This window comes from Heloderma suspectum, chromosome 7 (assembly GCF_057233095.1).
Source record: "Heloderma suspectum isolate Gila_16-S chromosome 7, 16-S_ref, whole genome shotgun sequence".
Lineage (NCBI taxonomy): Eukaryota > Metazoa > Chordata > Lepidosauria > Squamata > Helodermatidae > Heloderma > Heloderma suspectum.
In genome coordinates, this window is record NC_139464.1 from 27676691 (window position 1) to 27698283 (window position 21593).

General features: G+C 43.5%; 1 protein-coding gene across 7 annotated transcripts in view; it reads left to right on the forward strand.

Moving 5' to 3' along the window:
* BICD1 (BICD cargo adaptor 1) overlaps positions 1-21593 on the forward strand; it is a 214922-nt gene that overhangs the window by 145430 nt on the left and 47899 nt on the right. For 3 of the 7 annotated variants that reach the window (XM_084809441.1, XM_084809442.1, XM_084809440.1), the window contains exons 6-9: positions 7257-8348; positions 14782-14933; positions 19736-19943; positions 21315-21477. In XM_084809441.1, the coding sequence (XP_084665567.1) occupies positions 7257-8348; positions 14782-14933; positions 19736-19943; positions 21315-21477 (1615 nt within the window). Of the gene's footprint in view, positions 1-7256; positions 8349-14781; positions 14934-19735; positions 20054-21286; positions 21478-21593 lie in introns of those variants that run through there. The other 4 variants (XM_084809446.1, XM_084809443.1, XM_084809447.1 and 1 more) reach the window with 3 other exon arrangements.

The following is a 21593-nucleotide window of genomic DNA, read 5'->3' on the forward strand; positions in this document are numbered from 1 at the left end:
ATTTTCCATTGACACTCAAATGTTTTGACTTAAAGGATACACTCAGACTATTTACAATTCAAGTTGCGTTCAGGGTCAAGATCTGCATACATCCTTTTACTTTGTCACCACATTTGTTACATTTCAACATGAGATCAAGAGTTCATTGTGGCATCTGAGGTCTACAAGGTTATCTACTAGGAGCAGGGAGAGAAGTTATAGAGGGAAGCAACCTTTATTGGCAAAAACCAAGTAAAGGTGGATTTAAGAAATGAGAGAGAAATTAATAAAAGTGATATAAACTTAACTATTTAGGGGAAATATATGTGGATATAAGGAAATATAGGGAAGACAACATGAAAAATAGGAATAATAAAATCAAACTGTGTCAGTAACACCAGTTCATCCAAGATCAAAATGTTTGGTTTCTAGTTAAATCTTTTTCTTTCCCTTCAATACGTTTAGAAAAGGTTGTCTTGGGAACTAAATACAAAGAAAAAGGGGGCAGGGGAGTACAGGAAAAAGGGGATAATGTTACATACTCAGCAGTATTCAGAGCTGTCTACAGATCTTTGGGTAACCAGCTCCTTTAAAAGATGATAATTGGGCTTTTAATTTTAGCCTCCTCTGCCTTTACATGGGCAGACAGAGCCACACTTTATATGCTGAGTTAGTAAACAAAGCAGAACCATGTTCCAATGGTAAAACATACCCACAGTGTTGTAATATAGTTCTAGAGGCCTAAGACTGTCATTGCAGCCCATTGCAGCCTATACTTATAGGGGTATCACTCTGAAGGAATTAAGTCCTTGGCTGCTTTTCTTTGCTTTGCCTCCAACTGAGCTTGTGGAGAAGCACCTGTTCACACGATCCAAAGGCAAAGTTGCCACAGCCACAGTGAGAGAGTAATGAAGTAGTGTGATCCAGTGCTGCCTGTGTTCCCAATTTCATGTGCTTCTCTAAGGTGGCCTGTCTGAAATGCCTCTTCTCCCACTCTTACTATTGGCTGGCAAGTTCAAATACATTTGTGAAATTTACTGGCTTTTGACCATGCTGCTCCCTCCTAGATCCTCACCTGAGAGGACCATTGCAATTCTGAGAAAAGCACAGGAGGGTGAATTTTCCCATCATGGTGCTGCATGACAGAAAAAAGGCAGAATTTTGTGTTCTGTGCTGTTCTGGGAAATCTGTGCCTCCTTGACATGCCTTCGTGCCATCACCCTCTCCTGTCCCCCAGTGCCATATGTCCTACTTTCTCCTTGTCCTCCCCTTTTTTCAACTTCCCCATGGCTCTGCCATCCACTCTTTCCTGATGTGTTGCCTCTACATACTATTTTTCACTTCCTTTAGCCATCCTGACTCTCAGGCAGCCTCCCTCACTCCTTCTCAGCATTCCTGCCCCTCCACCTCACTTCTTGCTGACCTATAATCTTGCCATAGCTATGGCAGTATAAACTACTTTGTTCAGTGTTGCAGCTACATATATCATAGAATCATAGAATAGTAGGGTTGGAAGGGGCCTACAAGGCCATCAAGTCCAACCCCCTGCTCATTGCAGGAATCCAAGTCAGAGCATCCCTGACAGATGGCTGTCCAGCCTCATCTTGAACGCCTCCCGTGTGGGAGAGCCCACTACCTCCCTAGGTAATTGGTTCCATTGTTGTATTGCTCCAACAGTCAGGAGGTTTTTCCTTCTTCCTTTAAAAAAAAACAAAAAACTTTATATTCTATTTTTTAACTTTATAAATGAAATAAACAATACCAACAACCTAATCAATCAATAACTACAATTTCCCAACAATACAGTATTTTTAGGAGGACACAGCAATAACAGAAAAGAAAAAGAAAACAGAAGCAAGAGAAGGGGGGGGACATAAAAAATATAAAAAATTATATAAAATAATTAAATTTAAACTCCATTACACAGAAACTTCAAATCCCATTCTGCTTAAAAATTATAGCTATAACACTGGCAATATTACAATTCAATACAGCATAAATAATCAACCTAACATTTCAATATCATATCATCAGTCTTATAGCAAGGAAACAGGCCTACAATTCATTTCCAGTAACCATATATTGCCCTTCAGTTAACATATAATAATAAAGCTTAACAATTTAACCAGCCCAAAGATCTTACTAAGCTTACATAGTAATAATGATAAAAAGGAAGGAGATTTAAAAGGATACATAATAATAATAACAACAACAACAAATCACTAAGTTTTATAATGTTATATAATAATAAAGCTTAAAATCAACCTCACAACAATAACTAATATATTTTGTACTAGATATATAAATAAGTGTACACATTTCTATACACCTTCAGACAGTAAATTTAAGTACAGTATATCATATCCATTTTAAAAAGACAAGATTTAAAGAAAAGAGAAAAAGAGAGAAAAAACCATCTCTGACCTAGCCTGGGTCTTCCAGACTAAACATAGCCAGTTAGCAAAACATGTTTGTAGATTCATGGTGCTGGAACAGAAATCTCATGCGATTTTCCATTTAGCTATGCCTCCGCCATTTCATGATTTAGGAACTTCTTCATCTGGCCTTCAGAAAAAATGCAAAATGTAGCAGGATACTTTAGGTGATATTGTAAGTTCAGTTGTTTTGCCATATTTTTCACCTTGGTAAATTGCCTTCTTTTATCAGCAACTTCTCTGATGTAATCCGGAAATAGCGTAACTTTATTTTGTTTCCAAAAATGGTTTCCAGCCTCTCTTGCCAAATGCAGGATATAATTTTTTGTGGAGATTCTTGCAAATTGGACTATAATCGTCTAACCAGTCCCTTTGGCATTTGACACATGGAATGCCTGCTCAATATCAAATGAATAATCAGATGGCACAGGGAGTATCTCATGCAGGAACTTATCTACAAAAGTAGACATATTTACATCAGTAGGTAAATATTTAATACCAATGATACGTACATTTGCTTTGTGCACTAAAGCCTCCAGTTGAGAAATTCTGACAGAAAAATTGTTGAAAAAAGCTTGTAATGTAGTTTCATTCCCTGCCATCTGATCTTGCAGCTCATTAACCTTCGCCTCCATTTTTTGCCACGAAGTGTTAATTAAATCCACAGCCCCTTGCAGGGCAGTGATGGAATTTTGGATGGTATCCAGCCTGTTAGCCTGTTCCACAAATTGCAAGGACAAAGTTTTTATCAGAGCAAGTAACTCTGTATTTTCGCTTCTCAGAGCCTTTGCCAAGGGAGGTGTGGGTGGGGGTAGGCAGAGATCCTTTTTTTCGCCTTGGTGTAGTCATCCTTCTCTTCAAACAGATCTTGCAAGTCCTCAAATATTATTGATATTTCTTAATCCATTCCTCAAATGTTGTTGGCGTTTCTTAATCCATAAACTACAATAGAGCACATCAGCCCTAATTTCTCCTAATTAATTAGGAGGTTCAAACAACTTTGAGTGATGATTAAGCTCTGGCAGACTAGCCCTGGAGTTCAGCCCCCCTGCTACCACGCCGAGAGAGCTGTTCTTCCAAAACTTCATCCGGAGCTGCTCCTGCCTCCCCTTTTCATTCCAGGGCAGAGATAAAAAGGTTTTTCAACCTTTTAGAAAGCTGTTTGAGATAGCGCCCCGCGGAGACTGACATTACCGCGCGGAGCTGCAAGGCTGACATTCATTGTCATATTGCTCTAACAGTCAGGAAGTTTTTCTTTTTTCTTTTTTTGAATCTATATTTATTTTATTTTTTATAAGTATATATATAACTTAATACCAACAACATAGTCAAAATCTACAGTTTCCAACATTACAGTATTCTGGGGAAGAAAAAGAAAAAAGGAGGAAAGGAGAAGAAGAAGAAGAAGAAGAAGAAGAAGAGAGAGAGAGAGAGAGAAAGAAAGAAAGAAAGAAAGAAAGAAAGAAAGAAAGAAAGAAAGGAGTATATCTAAGCTGCAGTGAAAGCAAACCAAATATCCAAATATAAGTCCAATTGCAAATTATACCTGTACAGCACTCTTCCAAACATTGCAAATATTATCAAATCTTCAATCCACTGCTCCATAAACTGTGAGCCTTGTCTTTCAATGTTATAACCTCAGTCTTATAGCAAATAAACGGGCGCAAACAGTCCATTTCCATTAACCATATATTACCATTCCACTGACACATATTAGTAAAAATTAAAAGTTTAACCAGCAAGAAATAATCATAATCATAATCCCATAATAATGATAGTAATACTAACATTAATGATAATTTAAAAGGAGGGGAAAGGAGAAGAAAAAGAAGAAATTTAAGAGAAGGATAAAAAATAAAAAATAAAAACAAACCATTTACTTATTTAAGTAATATCATATCTAAAAATGTATTTAAATGTGTACATTCACATACACCCATACAATATAACACACAAAGGAGAAAGAAAACAAATATATGCAAACATTTAATCTGGCAAACTTCCCAGACATCCTATCAGCTAAACCCCAAACAAGACTTCAGAGGAACAGTAAAAATGGCTAAATTCCAACTCAGGAGGCTGGGAAAGTTGGCTCCCTTGTTTTAATGTTAATACCAATGAGAAATGATTCATCTGTGTCAGGATTTAAAAACTTTTTCATTTGGCCTTCAAAAAGGATGCAAAATGTAGCAGGATATTTAATATGATATTTCAGGTTATTTTGCTTTACCAAACTTCTCGCTTTGGTGAATTGCCTTCTTCTGTCAGCAGTTTCTTTAGTATAATCGGGAAAGAGCATAATCTTGTCATTTGCTGGTCCCCACCGTAGCTCACCTCGTTCTCTTGCCAGACGCAGAAGATAATTTTTTGTAGAAACTTGTGAAAACTACACAACAACAGTCCCAGAAGTCCCTTTAGTGCCACGTATTGAGCCAGGACCACAATATGCATGTTCAATATCCAGTAAAAATCAGATGGCAAAACCAATAACTCATGCAAAAGTTTATCCACAAATTCAGACATACATCAGCAGCCAAGTCTTTAATACCCAGAATACGAAGGCTCGCTCTGCATCTAAAAGCCTCCAATTGGGAAATTCAAGCACACAAAGTATTGTGCAAAGCTTGCATAGCAGATTCATGTGCAATAACTTGATCTTTGAGCTCATTAACCTTCGTTTCCATCTTTTGAAGAGAGATATTAATTAAATCCACAGCCCCTTGAAGGGCAGTGATCGAGTCCTGGATTGTTACAAGCTTCTTTGACTGCACTGATAGCTGAGAAGACATAGTTTTTATCAAAGTGAGCAACTCCTCTTCACCTCCGGCCTTTCTAAAAACCTTTGCTGGGGGAGCAGTTGGGGGGGTAGGTGGCACCCAGTTCCCAGACTTTTTGTTTTTCCCTTTGATACTGCCATCCTCCACTTCCAAAAGCCCAACAAGCAAGTATAGTTGCAGAAACAGAAAAGACAAACATTTAATTAGATTTAAGTGCCGCGGTGGCTTAGTGGTTAAGACGCTGAACTGCAGACTGGAAGGTCGGCAGGACAGCAGTTCGAGACCCAAGTGCTGCGTGACGGAGTGAGCTCTCATCTTCAGTCCCAGCTTCTGCCAACCTAGCAGTTCGAAAGCAAGAAATTGCAAGTAGATAAATAGGTACCGCCTCGGCGGGAAAGGTAACAGCGTTCCGTGCACCTCGGTGTTCAGTCATGCCGGCCACATGAACACGGAAGCGTCTTCGGACAGCGCTGGCTCTTCGGCTTAGAAACGGGGATGAGCACCGCACCCTAGAGTCGGACACGACTCGTTGGGGACACCTTTACCTTTTACCTTTTACCCCAGATATTGCTGGTAGTTTAAGTTCACAAATATCTTTTGGAACTTGTCAGTCCTGTAGTCTCCTAATTGCTAGGAGTTTCAGACAGCATTCAGCAGATGATACTCCGGCCACTGACCTTAGATTGCAGCCCTTCTGCTGCACTGCAGCAGCAGCTGTTCTTCCAAGATTTCAACTGGATGGTACTGTAAGATTCCCCTTTTAATTCCAGGGGAATTTTAAAAGGTTTCTCAACATTTTAATAGCTGTTTGAGATAAGCAACCTGCAGAGGTCCACAGGTCACTTCCAAGATGACATGGCTCCGACCGGAAGTTCAGTCAGAAGTTTTCCCTGATGTTCAATCTGGCTTCCTGTAACTTGAGCCCATTATTCCGTGTCCTGCACTCTGGGATGATCTAGAAGAGATCCTGGCCTTCCTCTCTGTGACAACCTTTCAAGTACTTGAAGAGTGCTATCATATCTATAGGGCTGACATACAGTTTGCTTTTTGCTCACAGTTTAAATGATTTTTGCATAAAAACATATTCACTTTAATGGTTTCAATGTACTGATTTATAGTAGGTTTGTCAGAACAGGATCTCTGTGTAGTTTGAGCATGGCAACAGTAATACAAACGTAGAAGAACCTAACAAGACTACTGCTCAGAACGCTGCTCCTAATTATATCTCTACCTAACATTCCCATATATGTTTTATAAGTATGTCTACAGTTTTGAAATGATAACAGACACAACCCAGCAAACTAATTAAGTTGGCTTTATTACCTCTCATCAAACAAGTTGCACTTTTCACACTTGATGTGGCTCATTTTTGTGTGTGTATGTTTTAATTTTCACAATGCTAGGCTAATGGTATTTTTTCAAATCCTTAATTTAAAATATGCCTAAACCATTCAGAATGATGGGCACACATCAACTAAAATTTTCCAGTTTTCGAGAATAAAGTTGTTAGTAATGGGTGGGGGGGGTCTGTTGCTTAATTGTAGACCTCTTAGTCCAGCATTAGATGCTTTCCAAACAGCAGAAACAACAACAATAATAAAGCAGAGCTACAGGCTAAGACATTTTTATTCTCCCAGGCATTTTCAATGAAATGGAGTTTTTTAGGTCTGATGGAAAAGGAAGCTATATTTTACACACTGTTATGACTCATCCATTCTGCTTTGGTTCTGAAGCTGTAAATTTGGAAGGTACTTTGGTGTTTTTAAAAATGTATTTAAGTTTAATTTCTTATTGTGAACGGCCCTGGGATATTTTTATGAAGGGCAGTATACAAAAACCATAAATAAAATACATGATTTTTGCAAAATGACTATGAGCATTCTTAGGAGACCATGAGATTTCTTAGGTGGCAGATCAGAGAAGGAACCTGCTTCCTGACTTCTGCACAACCCAGTTGCCAGTTGCCAGGCTCAGTGTTTTAAGTACCAATGGCTACTGAGCACCTAGATTTTTCAACCCCTGGTTCTTTTTTGAGACAGTAATATCTTTTTTATGGGTTTTGCAGGTAGAGCGTGAGAAAGCTATTCTCCTGGCTAATCTTCAGGAGTCACAGACACAGCTGGAGCACACAAAGGGAGCACTCACTGAGCAACATGAACGGGTCCACAGGCTCACTGAGCATGTCAATGCTATGAGGGGTCTGCAAAGCAACAAAGAACTGAAAGAGGTAGATTTTGAGAAAGGCCGAGATTCTGGGGAAGAAACCCATGACTACGAAGTAGACATCAATGGCTTAGAGATTCTAGAGTGCAAATACAAAGTAGCCGTTACGGAGGTAATTGACCTCAAGGCTGAAATAAAGGCCTTAAAAGAGAAATACAATAAATATGTTGAAAACTACACAGAAGAAAAGGCAAAGTATGAGAGCAGGATCCAGATATATGATGAACAGGTGACAAACCTGGAAAAGACGACTAAGGAAAGCCATGAGAAAATGATGCAAATGGAAAAGGAGTTGCAAAGGATCACGGGTGTTGCAAACGAGAACCATAATACTCTCAACACAGCCCAGGATGAGCTGGTGACTTTCAGTGAGGAGCTTGCTCAGCTCTATCACCATGTGTGTCTGTGTAACAATGAAACTCCTAATAGGGTTATGCTGGATTATTACAGGCAAAGCAGAGTTACTAGAAGTGGGAGCCTAAAGGGACCTGATGATCCAAGAGGGCTTCTGTCTCCACGGCTGGCCAGGAGAGGAATGGCATCCCCAATAGAAGCTAGGACACCGACTGAACAGATTTCGAAAGAGAGCACAGAAGCCAACAAAGAGCAAAGTCCAACAAAGACACCCACAATTTCTCCTGTCATCACAGCTCCTCCTTCCTCCCCAGTTTCCGACACCAGTGACATTCGCAAAGAGCCAATGAATATTTACAACCTGAATGCCATAATACGGGACCAAATCAAGCACTTGCAGAAGGCTGTTGATCGGTCACTGCAGCTGTCCCGGCAGCGTGCGGCAGCCCGTGAACTTGTACCTATGATTGATAAGGATAAGGAGGCCTTAATGGAAGAAATACTGAAACTGAAGTCCCTGCTGAGTACAAAACGAGAGCAGATAGCAACCCTCAGGGCAGTGTTGAAAGCCAACAAACAGGTATGCTGTTATTAACTATTAGTCTGCAGTAAAATTAGGAATGTATATGTTTTGGTGGGGAATTTTAAGGATTCTGTTCATTTAGGGAAACCTATGTTTATGGTAACCTCTTGTATATTTCCCATGAAATGTGAAATTGCATGATCATTTAAATGCTACAAATTTGGCGTCACTGAACCAAGAAAAGTAAATCGTAACATTTTTTACTATTTCCTGGTGTGGCGTTCCTGCCTGTTCCCAGTGAGAATTCTCTTTCTCTAAGGCCTTTCTCCCTGCCAGCAGGAACCACCTTCTCTCACACATGCTGGGTTTCGCTGCCATCAGGACCTTTAAGGCTCAGGCCCAGCCTTTATTCTATCCTCGTGCTGTGAGGACACACACAGACATTTCTCTATAATCTTGTACCGTTTATTACCTCCCTCTCATGTAGCCAAGAGCAGAAGGCATAGGATTTATAAACAAGGAAAGTTTTATTGATTACAGTAATAAGTTGTCAAATAATGAACAGGTAACTCTTTATGGTTCTATTAATATAGGCTCTCTCATGAACTGCTCTCAGAGGGCTTTTTCACACGGAGCTTTTATCCTGCTTTTGAGATTGGTTACTCATGGACGTTTGGAGGTCCTTTAGATGATGTCATCAACCTCCAGGGCGTTTCCTGCACTAAATGACCTTTATTCCATTTTTTAAAAGATCGGCGATAATGAGCTATCAAATTACAGCAGTGACCAACCCGGAAAGAGATCTTGGCGTTGTGGTGGATAGCTCAATGAAGATGTCAGCCCAGTGTGCTGCTGCAGTAAAAAAGGCAAACGCCAAGTTAGGCATAATTGGAAAAGGAATTGAGAATAAAACTGCCAATATCATACTGCCCCTATACAAATCTATGGTGCAACCACACTTGGAATACTGCGTACAGTTCTGGTCACCACACCTAAAAAAAGATATTGTAGATCTGGAAAAAGTGCAGAAAAGGGCAACTAAGGAAGCAATCCTACGGCCACTAGTCAACGGCTAGATGGCCATAGGAGATGTGGTTTTCCGGGAACCAACCTCAGAGCCTGCGCTTCGAGGTTGCTTCTTGGAGAACCAAGCTTCCCCGGTTCCATGCTGGCTCGCAAGCAACGTGGAACAGCCCCATGCCCTGCGCTCGCAAGAGGAGCATGGAGTGGCCAGAATGGGGCATCCTGTGGCAGGGAAGGCGGAAATGCTGGTACGACACATCCTATGTGTCGTCTGGCAGCCTTCTCTCCTGCTCCTCCTTCCCATGGCTAGATAGCTGAAATTGGCTGTCTAGCCACAAATGCAGGGCAGGAGAACCGTGGAGGGAACAATCCCCTCTGTGCTTCTCCTGCCCTGCATTGGATAGGCGGTCGCCTCTGAGTTTGGAGGCAGCTGCCTATCTCCATAGGATTGCACCCTAAAATGATCAAGGGGCTGAAGCATTTCCCCTATGAGAGAAGGTGACAACAGCTGGGATTGTTTAGCTTGGAAAAAAGGAGGGTAAGGGGAGACTTGATAGCGGTCTACAAAATTATGTGTGGTTCTGGAGAATGTGGATACAGAGACATGAAGCTGATTGGTGGGAGATTCAGGACAGATAAAAGGAAGTTCTTCACACAGCACATAGTTAGACTATGGGATTCACTACTACAGGGTGTAGTGATGGCCACCAATTTGGATGGCTTTAAAAGGGGCTTGGACAAATTCCTGGAGGAAAAGGCTACCAGTGGCTACTAGTCTTGATGGCTATGTGGTATCTTCAGTGCCAGAGGTAGTGAGCCTATGCACTCCACTTGCTGGGGAACATGGGTGAAAGGTTGCTGTTGTGTTCATGCTGTGCTTGTGGGTTCCTGGTTGACAGCTGGTTGGCCACTGTGTGAACAGAATTCTGGACTAGATGGACCCTTGGTCTGATCCAGCATGGCTGTTCTTATGTTCTTATGAATGCCTCTTGAGTTCCCTCTGAAAAGAGAAAAACCTGCAATAACAGGAGCTAGACCACAGCGCCACCTAGTGGCTGCATAATGAAACATATCGAAGACTCAGATAAGGGGGAAAAGGAGGGGTGAAAGGGGGTGGAAGCACGTGGGAAGGAAGCACGTGTAAATGGAGTCTGTCGTGATCCTGCATTTAAAACGGAAGCAGAAAGCCTTGTTTAAATGCAGGATTTTAGGCTGGTGTTGAAATGCTCTAAATCACCCTTTCAAACAATCACTTCCCAAATCACCACAGACCCCCCCCCTCTGTTCTCAATCCTAAAATCCTGCCTCTCACAAATCCTAGCTCAGATCTGACCCATCCCTCAAATCTATCTCATCACTATCTCTGATCTTATCCATTTCTCTCACTTCACCATCTCAGCACAGAATACAGTTTTATATAGCACACACACTTCATGCCTTCACTCTTTCAGCCAATCAGCTCACATATGCAAATCCACCATTCTTCCTGCCAGTCATCTCTCTCTCTCTCTCTCTCACACACACACACACACCATAGACATACATACTCACCATAAATCAGAGATACAACAAGAATATATTCCCTTAACCATAGACTCATAACAGGAACACATTACTATACTTACGGATTATACATATAGAGACGTGTAATGTCACAGCTGGAAAGAGGCCAAACGTGGTAGCACAATCACTCACTATGCCTGTGTTTTGGTGCTATAGGAGTTTTCCGTTCTTTTGCCCAGTTGCATCCCCTATTTTCATGGTGTGCTCCTGTTTTGTCACCTGTGGAACAGTTTTGTTCACTGATATATTGTAGGAAAAGATATCTTTGTGAAGGAACTAGTAGCTTTGAGCCTGTCTATGCAGTTAAAAACCTGTTTGAAAGGAGATAACAGGTGTATGAACCTTCAGTAGTGAGTGGTGGCCCCAAAATTAGGTCATACACAAAGAATCCCATTATTAGGCCTGCCATTCAGTTTTAACACAGTCACCCCAACCCCCTTTTCACCACACTCATATGTCATGACCATTTGTTTCCCCAACCCTCTGTATCCTACCTCTTTAAACTATGCCTTCTTCCAGTAGAAAATTCCCAAAGCATATTTTCCCTCTACCTTTTAATGGAGAAGAAGAGAAGGAGGGAGTTTTCCCAGCACTGTCTGCTTCTGTGTTCTTCAGTGTAATATGCCCTTCTTCTAAGCATGTTCTAGCTTGTCTCCTTCCCCTTTGCAATGAGAGAGTCTGGGCTGGATGCAGGAGCGTCCTCAAAGGCTTCTGAGCCTCATCACACAAGGCTTTTTATTTCGCAGTTTACCGGGGCTTCTGTTTCCATATTCTAAGTGAAATAAAGATCATGTCTACACAAGCAAGTTCTCTGCAACCTCGGGGCAGAGAGCGACCTGTGAATCAGTGTGTCTCCTGAAGCATTCAAGTATCTCTCCCTCTCTCCCTGAAAAGCAGTGTGGGGTGTGTGTGGCTTCATTGCTGTCAGCTGTCTACGTTGGGGGTCACCATCGTCGTTGTCTTCTTCTTCCTCCTCCCTGGCCAGCTCCACACTCGCTTTGAGCCTCTCTTAACCTGGCCAAGAAAACTCTCCTCCCAGCCCAGGTCAACAGGCAGACACGCTGGAGGAAGGGGTGGAGGGAAAAGGCAATTGTGATTTCCTGCTAGCCCAATGGCTTCTTCTTCCCAGGCTGTGGTTATAGCACAACTGCACATTTACATACAGCCATTAAAGCAGATTTACATTTAAATAGTGGATTATCTCCAGGTTTGTTTGTTTGTTTGTTTTTTTGCATAAAGATAAAGAACTGCTGGATGTGCCCTGGAGGTTGATGGCATCATGTAAATGACTTGCAAACTTCCGTGAGTGACCAATCACAAGCACACGATAAATGCCTTGTATAAAGACAGCCCCTTTCTGGCTCCCCTGGTTGAGGAGAGGCTTAAAAAAAAAAAAAGAGGGTGAGGCAAATCTCAAGGAGGACTTCTCTGTGGCTGCACCTAAGCTATGGAACTCCACGCTACAGAAGATCAATTTCGTCCCCCCTCTCTTAGCTTTTTGCATTTCAGTTAAGACATTTTTATTCCAGTAGGCACTTAACCCAGTGGGCTGAATGGTTTTAATACTGATCTCTTTACTTGTAAATGTTTCTACCTGCAAATTATTTCCTGTTTTTAGGTTGTTTTTTTAAACGTTTTTAATTGTTTTTGATAACTTGTTTTTGTATGTTTTTGTATATTTTTAAATTGTTTTAAGCTAACCTGAGTATTGTCATGGCAGCAGAGGGTGAGTTTTAAATCTTCCAAATAACTACACACACACACTTCATCTGTAACGAAGCTGGCAGTTGCTGCCATGCTAACATTGGCCCACGCTACTGACAGCCAAACTAAACGTTATACACAAATATGTGTATTTAAACCCCAAAGCCTGCTTTTTTGGAGGAAAAGCAGTTTTTGGAAGGGGTAATTTTTGGCAGAGAAGCAGTTGGGGGGTGCTGCTGCTGCTTAGCGCTATCTCAAGCCTCTAGTTTTTCCACTGTAATTTTTCAAGCCACTTCCCCCCTGCTGCCCTGCGCCCACCCCATGGATTTCCAGACATAAGTCTGCAAGATAAGCATGCAGCTGGAACTCCATAGGTGGGGAATGCAGCTTGCCTTACAAAAGTTCCTTCAGAAAAGTTGCAGATGGCAGAAGAGTTAAGGATCCCCCATCAATTATCCTCTAAAAATTGGCTCCTCCTGACAGCTTTTCACTAAAAAGGGAGGGGGGGATTAAATATACGTATTTGCTTGTAAAGTTTAGTTCTGCTTTTTTAACCAATCAATCTGTTGCTATAATTAAAGTAGAACTAGACACAGCATATTTCCCTTACCTGTTGCAATGGTAGATCCCTTAGCTACTTTTTTAGAAGGCTACAGGTCAGCATGTTTTGGCTAAAATAAGAAGGAGCTTCGGGATTTCATTAAGGGCCCTCCTACCTTTTCTCCCATAATTCAAGCACTGAACCAATCACCTCATGTAACTGCTGGCACAATAGCTAAATGGTTTGGGCACTGAGGTATTTAGGGCACAATCCTATGCAAGTTTAGACAGAAAAAGTCTTACAACTCCTAGTGTGCCCTAACAAGTCATGATAGCTGGGGCATGCTGGGAGTTGTACGGCTTTTTTTTCTGTCTAAACATGTATAGGATTGCGCCTGTAAAGATTTAAATGTGTTTGTAGTTTTCTTCTAAGGAAGTTAGGCTGGAGGCAGGCCATAATTTTTTTTTCACAAACTAATTTGAAAGAGTGTTGTATTTGCACTCATTCCACAATTGCCTCTGGTATAAAAGGGATTGCAGACGTTCGTATTGTTTCAAAAATCTGCAAAACCCATGGAGCCAGCAGTGGGACAAAAGTACGCCAGCAGTATGCCATCAGAAATAAAGCCTCCCTCAAACTACTTTCGTCTGTCTCCAGCCACGGAAAGGTCTTCCCTCAAATGTAGGGATGTCAGAGAATTCCGGCACGGACTCCAGTGAGGCTGGGTTCTAAAGAATTCTAAAGAATCTGGCCCCCTGGAATCTGTGGCGGAACTGCCTCCTGCCCCCCGCCACCCCGCGGAATCCCCCCGGGACAGAGCTTACCTGGGGCAGATGCGGCAGTGGCAGCTTCTGTGGCAGCGGCTCTGGCGGCGGCGGCTCCAGCTGGTCTCCCGGCCGGCTGCTGCCAGGCTGCTGCGGCCGCAAATGGTGGCTGTCGTAGCGGCCTCCATTTGCGTGCTTGCAGGCAGCCGTGATAGGCTACGTAAGTATTTACGTAGCCTATCACGGCAAAGAGCAGGGACACAAATGGCAGCCGCTACACCATTTGCGCCCCTGCTCTTTGCCGTGATAGGCTACGTAAGTATTTACGTAGCCTATCAAGGTAAAGGCGGCTACACAAATACTTACGTAGCTTATCACAGCAAAGAGCAGGGGTGCAAATGGCGTAGTGGCCGCCATTTGTGTCCCTGCTTTAGCCGTGATAGGCTACGTAAATATTTATGTAGCCTATCATGGGCTACCATAGAGACGCAAGTGGCGTCCCCTACGCAGGACGCCATTTGCATCCGCACCAGCCCAGCAGTGCCTGGAGGCCCTGCTGTGGATCAGCATGGCTGCGGAGCGGAGCCAGCCAGCCAGGATTCCGGGGGGGAGGACTGGATCGCCTCACCCCCCCCGTCGAGGATTCTCGGGGGAGGAACGGATCGCCTCCCCCTCCCCAGCGGATGCCCAGACCGGAACCAGGTAAGGGATTCGTATATCCCTACTCAAATGTTTGAAGTGAAAAATAAGCTGGCACCAGCAACACACATTGTTAATGTGATTATATGGACTCGGGTAAAATCTTACCTTTGCCGAGTGAAACCTGACATCTTAAGTTGTCATCTTTGTTTCTGTTCCTTGCAAATATATATAATGTCTGTGTCTTTTGTTTCAGACAGCTGAAGTGGCCCTGGCTAATCTGAAGAATAAATATGAGAACGAGAAGGCCATGGTGACAGAAACCATGACTAAACTACGCAATGAGTTAAAAGCTTTGAAAGAAGATGCAGCAACCTTCTCATCCTTGAGAGCCATGTTTGCAACCAGGTACTGAAAACAACCTGGGGCCACGATGGCTTAGTGGTTAAGATGCTGAACTGCAGACCGGAAGGTCGGCAGGACAGCAGTTCGAGACCCGAGTGCCGCATGACGGAGTGAGCTCCCGTCTCCAGTCCCAGCTCCTGCCAACCTCGCAGTTCGAAAGAAAGAAATTGCAAGTAGATAAATAGGTACTGCTTCGGTGGGAAAGGTAACAGCGTTCCGTGCACCTCGGTGTTCAGTCATGCCGGCCACATGACCACGGAAGCGTCTTCGGACAGCGCTGGCTCTTCGGCTTAGAAATGAAGATGAGCACCACACCCTAGAGTCGGACACGACTGGTTGGGGACACCTTTTACCTTTTACTGGAAACAACCATCCATTGAAACTATTTTAAGGCAGCACGTTGCCCCCTTCAAACGTATCTGCAGCTGTATGGGAACAGCTTCCCTGTTGTAGGGTGGCCACATGTCCTCTTTTACAGAGGAGGGTCCTCTGTTTGAAGGGCTGCCAGAGGGCTGACCTCTATTTTGAAGGTGTCCTCTATTTGAAGGGCTGTCCAGTCCAGGTTTGGTATAAAGATAAAGAAGCATCAGAAGGAAGAGCTGGGCCTTGAAGCTGCTCATCAGCAGCACCCAGACAGCAGATTGGGCAAGGCACACAGTTTTCTGTTTAAATTATAATAATCGTTTCTAAATGTGCATCTGTACGTATAAAAAGCATATGCACATTTTGTGCAAATTGGTGTCCTCTTTCGTCCTCTTTTTTTAGTGGTCCATGCCCTCTTCTTCTCAATTCACAAGGGGCCACCCTACCCCTGTGGTTTGTTCCTGTGTGTTTGTGATGTGTGGTGAATACTTAGGAACTTAAGCTGCCTTATGCTGAATAAGATCATTGGTCCATCTAGCTCAGGATTGTCTACATCAGAGATAGAATCATAGAATCATAGAGTTGGAAGGGGCCTACAAGACCATCGAGTCCAACTCCCTGCTCAATGCAGGAAGCCTGATTCCCAGGCAGTCTCCCATCCAAGTACTAACCAGGGCTGACCCTGCTTAGCTTCCAAGATCAGAAGAGATTGGGTGCATCCAACCCTTTGATGGGGAACCACTGGCCACAGAGGTCCCATGGAGGTTGGAGAGGCTCCTTCCAAGCCTCAGCCATCTCCCAGTGATAGGGAAAGGCAGGCTTTCTCTAGAATGGAGAGAGAGAACTGCTTGGATCACTGATTGGAGGTAATAACCGGAGATTCCTCTCCTTATGGTAGAGAGAACCTGCCTTTCTCTGCTGCTGACAGTGACTACCTTTTTCTCCATGGGGGGAGGGCGGGCAGACAGGCCTGGTGATTACTCAGTGCCTTTCTTTGCACAGAAAAACTCCCCTTGACATCAGGGTTTCAGGGAAGGGTCCAACCCCTGATGTCATCTCGCCGCAGGGGATGAGCCAGAGAGTAATTGGGCCCCTGGGGGCTAAACGCTTCCCTACCCCTGGTCTATACTGACTGGCACTGGGTCTCCAGAGTTTCAAGCAGGGGTTTACCTTAGCCCTATCTGCAGTTGCTGTGGATTTTGCCTGAAACCTTTTGCATGCAAAGCATGTACTCTACCACAGAGCACTCAGTCATCACCCACCTCGCCCACAGTGGGTGTAAACAGGGCCTTTAAAAGAGTGGCTGGTATGCCAGTTTGAAGGCTAAATAGTGATAGTAAAATATTTGAATCCAGGCTTGACGAAGTACACTGTAAACTGCACTCTGCACCATACAGATGGCATGGACAGAACCTATGCACCGATAGCAGGGATGTGCCACATGCGGCCCCCAGCTGATTTTGTAGCACCCGCTGCCCTGCTGCCACCACACCGCCAAATTTGCCATCAAGATTTGGTGGCACAGCTGGGGGTGGCTGGGGAGGAAATACGGGTTTTCCTTTAAAACAAGGTGTGCCCACCCATGGCCTACAGTTTATACATATGTAGGCTTGGTTCAGAGCGTTGGATCAATGAGTGGAGGCCAGAGTGGGTCATGATCCCAACTCTCCTCCTCAATGTATTCCTTTATATAATTTATTTTTAATTACTTTTTAAGGAAATAAGAAGATACAACATTCAAACATATAATCATAAAAAGGGGAAACAGGCTTACAAACTAGTAATGTAAGAGATAAAGGCATACTTAGAAGTACTTTAAATTAATTTTAAAGAAGGAAAACTGATAGTTGAGGATGGAGAGATATTAGATATATCAATAATAGGTTTCCAATTCTCCAAAACTGTCTTATTTTTACTGCTGGATTTCTGATAATCTGATAACTTTATCAAACTATGCAACTTTCAAACCTTACTAATTGTCATGCCTGGACTGGAGTCCTCCTCCTTAGAGGAGGAGCTAGAGGCCCTGGAAGCCCTCAGGGGAGGTGGCTGCTGGGCCATCCCTGTCAGGAGAGAGGGGCTCTGCCTCTGAGGCACAGACTGAGCCACCGCCCGATCCCCAGGAGTGTTGGCAGCTCAAGGGACAGGCTAGCACGGCTCCAGTGCTCGCCTCCAGAAAAGGTTTCTTCAGGAAAAAGGGACTCCTCCATTCGGGGCATGTCACTAATCAAGTCTTTCCTTCTAGGTTTCATTGGTGATATATAGTTATTTGCATGGACAGTCCATGCAGTAGTTAATACATAAAGAAGCAGTTCTTGTATATTAGCAAAAATTATTTTGAACAGAGTTGAAAATACGTAACAGTGCACCTGGATTTATTTGCAGAGGAAATATTTCATTACTAATCTTGATTACCATTTTCCAAAATCGGTTAGCTTTTCATCATGATTCTATATGTTGTATGGAAAAGGCTACCATTATTGCCTCTCTCTGGTTTATTTTATGGTGTTTTGAGCAAATTACCCATTAATAAAACATTTACACGGTTGGGAACAAAAGAGTTTGTTCTCCTAATAAATGATAGCATCACAGTCCACTTAAGTGCAGAACAGTGTGACTTTCTGAATGCTTCTTTTATACCATAATGAGAATTCCTAAAAGTAAACAGGCTCTGCTTTCAGTATAATTAAATATGCTTCATTCCACTCAGTGACTAACACAGTGACATAATGCTTTGGCTCTCTTAAAAATATTTCTGCTTAAAACTTCATAGGGTCATTTCCATTTTTAATTCGTAAAAAAATTCGTCTTTACATCATTTCATTAACTTAATTGCTTTAAGAAAGTCACATGTCTTGCCAGAAGATTACACAGAAGTAGCAGCACAGGTCAAAGTTTCAAAGGAAGTAAGAGATGGGAAACTGAGGAAGTAATTTTCTTGAACATCTTGCATAGGGAAACAGTTGAATAAACAGAATTGAACTGCTTTGTATATCATTCTGAAATCTAATATGATGAAGGGTGTTATATAAATGTTTTAAGTAAACAAAAATGTAGTGGAGTTACACACAGTCTCTTGTCCTCGTCTCACTATGCCATCTCCCTTAAGTAGATCTATTAATGAAAGGTTTCTTTAAAACCTTTTTCATCCAGGTCACATCTGGTGGTGACAATGCACCAGTGGGTCTGTTGGAATGTTCTGGTTGGCTAGCCATGTTTAACATTGTGGGTTAATGCCCCAAAGTTCAGAGCTGGCTCAAGATATTTTGCTGCCTGAGGCAAAGAACAAGATGGTGCTCCCCCCCCCCATTCCATGTACAAAAGCTGACTGGACTGGCAGCTGAATCTTACTTCAATACTGGGGATGGGGCAGTATCCTCCATTACACCTGAAGGCAGCAGACTAGCTTAGGGGACACAGGGCAGGCTGCATGGTACACAGCTCTCTCCACCAACACCTTGCTGCCACCTCCTTGCATCTGCTGCCCGAGGTGACGGCCTCATTTTGCCTGATGGCAGGGCCAGTGTCAGGAGCGCCCTAGCTGCCTCTTGCAGCCCCCTCCAATAGCCAACTCAGGACACAGATGACGAGGATTCTTTCCGAGGCTTTATTCCTTTATTACTTTATGACTCTTTCAGATACTAATCACTAGCGACTAAGCACGGAACAGCACTGGGGAAAGATAGCAGAGTAGCCTAAGCTCCAGGTAAGGCAGTTGGTCCCCGTTTGAAGAGGAACCACGGGAAGACTCTGAACTTAAGGGCTATGGAGAGATCCTCCCTCTTTCCCTTGGGTCCTCGGGACGCGACCGTTGTTTGCGCGCCAAGCGAGCGCTACGCCTCCTTTCGGCGCCCTCCATCTGTCATCGCTCCCTGCGTCTGCGCCAAGCGTCCGGCAAGCCCCCCTCCAGCACTCTCTCACTGCCAGGGTCACTATCTATCCCAGGAATGCTGGCAGGAGGAATCTCTGCCAGCTGCTGTGCTTGTGAGAGATGAGTGAGCTCCTCTCCCACGGATTGCTGTTCCTTCTCAGAATCAGAACTGCTTTGGGGCTCTATGGGCTCAGTTTCCACCCTGACATCCAGTCCTGCAAAGGTTTTCTCCCCCTTTTCTTTCTGTTGTGTTCTTGCACTTTGAGAAGAGCTCAGACTAAGTCCATGATAGTGATGACTTATGGTCAATTCATTCAGGCAAATTGGCTGCTTTTCCCCCTCTCCCATGGAAAACATTAAATTGATCCAGGCTGCAGTGGCAGCAACATTTGCTACTGTAGAAGTACCTTTTCCAGTTGCTGTGGTTACAGACATTGCTCTATTCATCTGCAGCTAGTCTGGGCTGACTATTCCCAATGGGGGATGTTCAGGGAAAAAAGTGGCTGGCCAAAGGACAACACACACACACACACACACTCATCGGGTTCCTCTTTCCTTGCTCCCCCACCAGGTGTGATGAATATGTCACGCAGTTGGATGAGATGCAGAGGCAATTGGCAGCTGCAGAGGATGAGAAGAAGACGCTAAACTCTTTGCTGCGGATGGCTATCCAGCAAAAACTTGCCCTCACCCAACGTCTGGAAGACTTAGAGTTTGATCATGAGCAGTCCCGGCGGAGCAAAGGCAAACTTGGAAAGAGCAAGATCAGCAGCCCTAAAGTAAGTGAGGAGGCATCAGCCACCGTGCCAACCATAGACACTTTCCACCTGCATAGTCAGGGCCCACAGCAACCAAACACACTGGTCAGCAGTGGCACTCAGAGGAAAAGGTACGCATGCAGACGTCTTTATAGTACAGCGCAGTGGCTTGACTTGAATTAAGGTCATCCGCTGAATTGCAAATAAATTAATATATATTTGGTTGGGCATAATGAGAGGATGGAGAGGACAAAAGAAGTGGCTTTGCACAATGTAAACCTTGGCTATTAATTCCACCTGCCCATAATATTTTCCTGTCCTTTTCGATATGGTCATAGATCATATCCTGTCAGCATTTCAGCATATCCTGTATGTCTCGAATGTATCTGTTTTACATACAGCAAAATATACCTCTAGCTGGGGTGGGGTGGGGTGGGGGTGGGAAGGCTCGTGTCCCAGAAGCACATCCACAACCCAAGAGAGCTGACCTCTCTTATAAACTATGGTGCTGATAAACTTGTCCCTTTCTCTTCAGTATTTAAATGTGGGTAGCAGTGTGTTTGCTCCGGTGCGCTTCTCAATGCCTGTCTTAAAACAAAAAATAAAATGTCAAAAAGCAAACGACTTTTATTCAAAACCCCAAAACAAATGCTAGTGGTTTGCAGCACCTCGTATGGTTTTGTGGCTGTCCTGCCAACAGGAGGCCAGGTAGCAGCGGGTTGGCAAATGCCCCACCACTTTTGTGGGAATTATTTCCAAGAAATGGCTAAACAAGATTTCCTTTCTTTGAAGACCTTTGGGGCAAACATGCACCATCTGTGTACTGCCTGTTCAAAGTAGATGAAAAAATGTAAATACTGCAGATGATAAAGAAAATATGCATGGAGCCTAAATACTAAATATTGCGGGATCAGGATTCGGGAGCAGGAGAGAAGGAAACAGAGGGCTTATCCCAGACCTGCACTGTCTGTGACCCACCAAACCATGTACAGCCATGCATTATGTCCTGCCAGATTCTTGGCAGCAGCCAAGAACAGTCCCAAACAGGCAGCAAAAATGTAGCAGTTCTTAGCAGGCAGCAACGATAGATTTTATGGAACACATGGTGGGCTAGTGTACATGGCAGGTGATCTTTGCTCGGCTTGATTGGTCACAAGTTAAGCAGCTTGTCTTATCTCTTTCTTAAAATATACAAACTGTGTGAGAAATATGTCCTCTGGTGGGGGGAGTGGCAACATGTTTGGGGGGGGTTGGGGGGAGGAGAAAAAAACACTGTGATATTGTCATTCAAGGGGCCATTGCTCGGTCATTAAAGTAAAAACTCTTTTGTTTCTGTATGTATTTTTTCTTGGATCTCCTGCAAGACTATTCTCACCTTCCCCTTGTGATCAGAGCCATCCCAGGACTTCAGGGAACTACCTACTGCCTTTATTAAGAACCCCCCCTGATCACACCTCCACAGAATCATTTCTTCTGAGGGGCCCCCCTTCCATGAATGAATTCTTCCATGGGCACCGTCTCAGCAAGGAAAAAAGGTTAACCGTGGCCATCCCAGGTAAACATTTTTTCCTTCGGTGCATGTAGTGCAAAATGATTTGCTGAGTATAGGGGGAATCCTCTTAAAACACTGCACATGCAATTTGTAATTTGGGCACATTCTTCTGTCTTTTA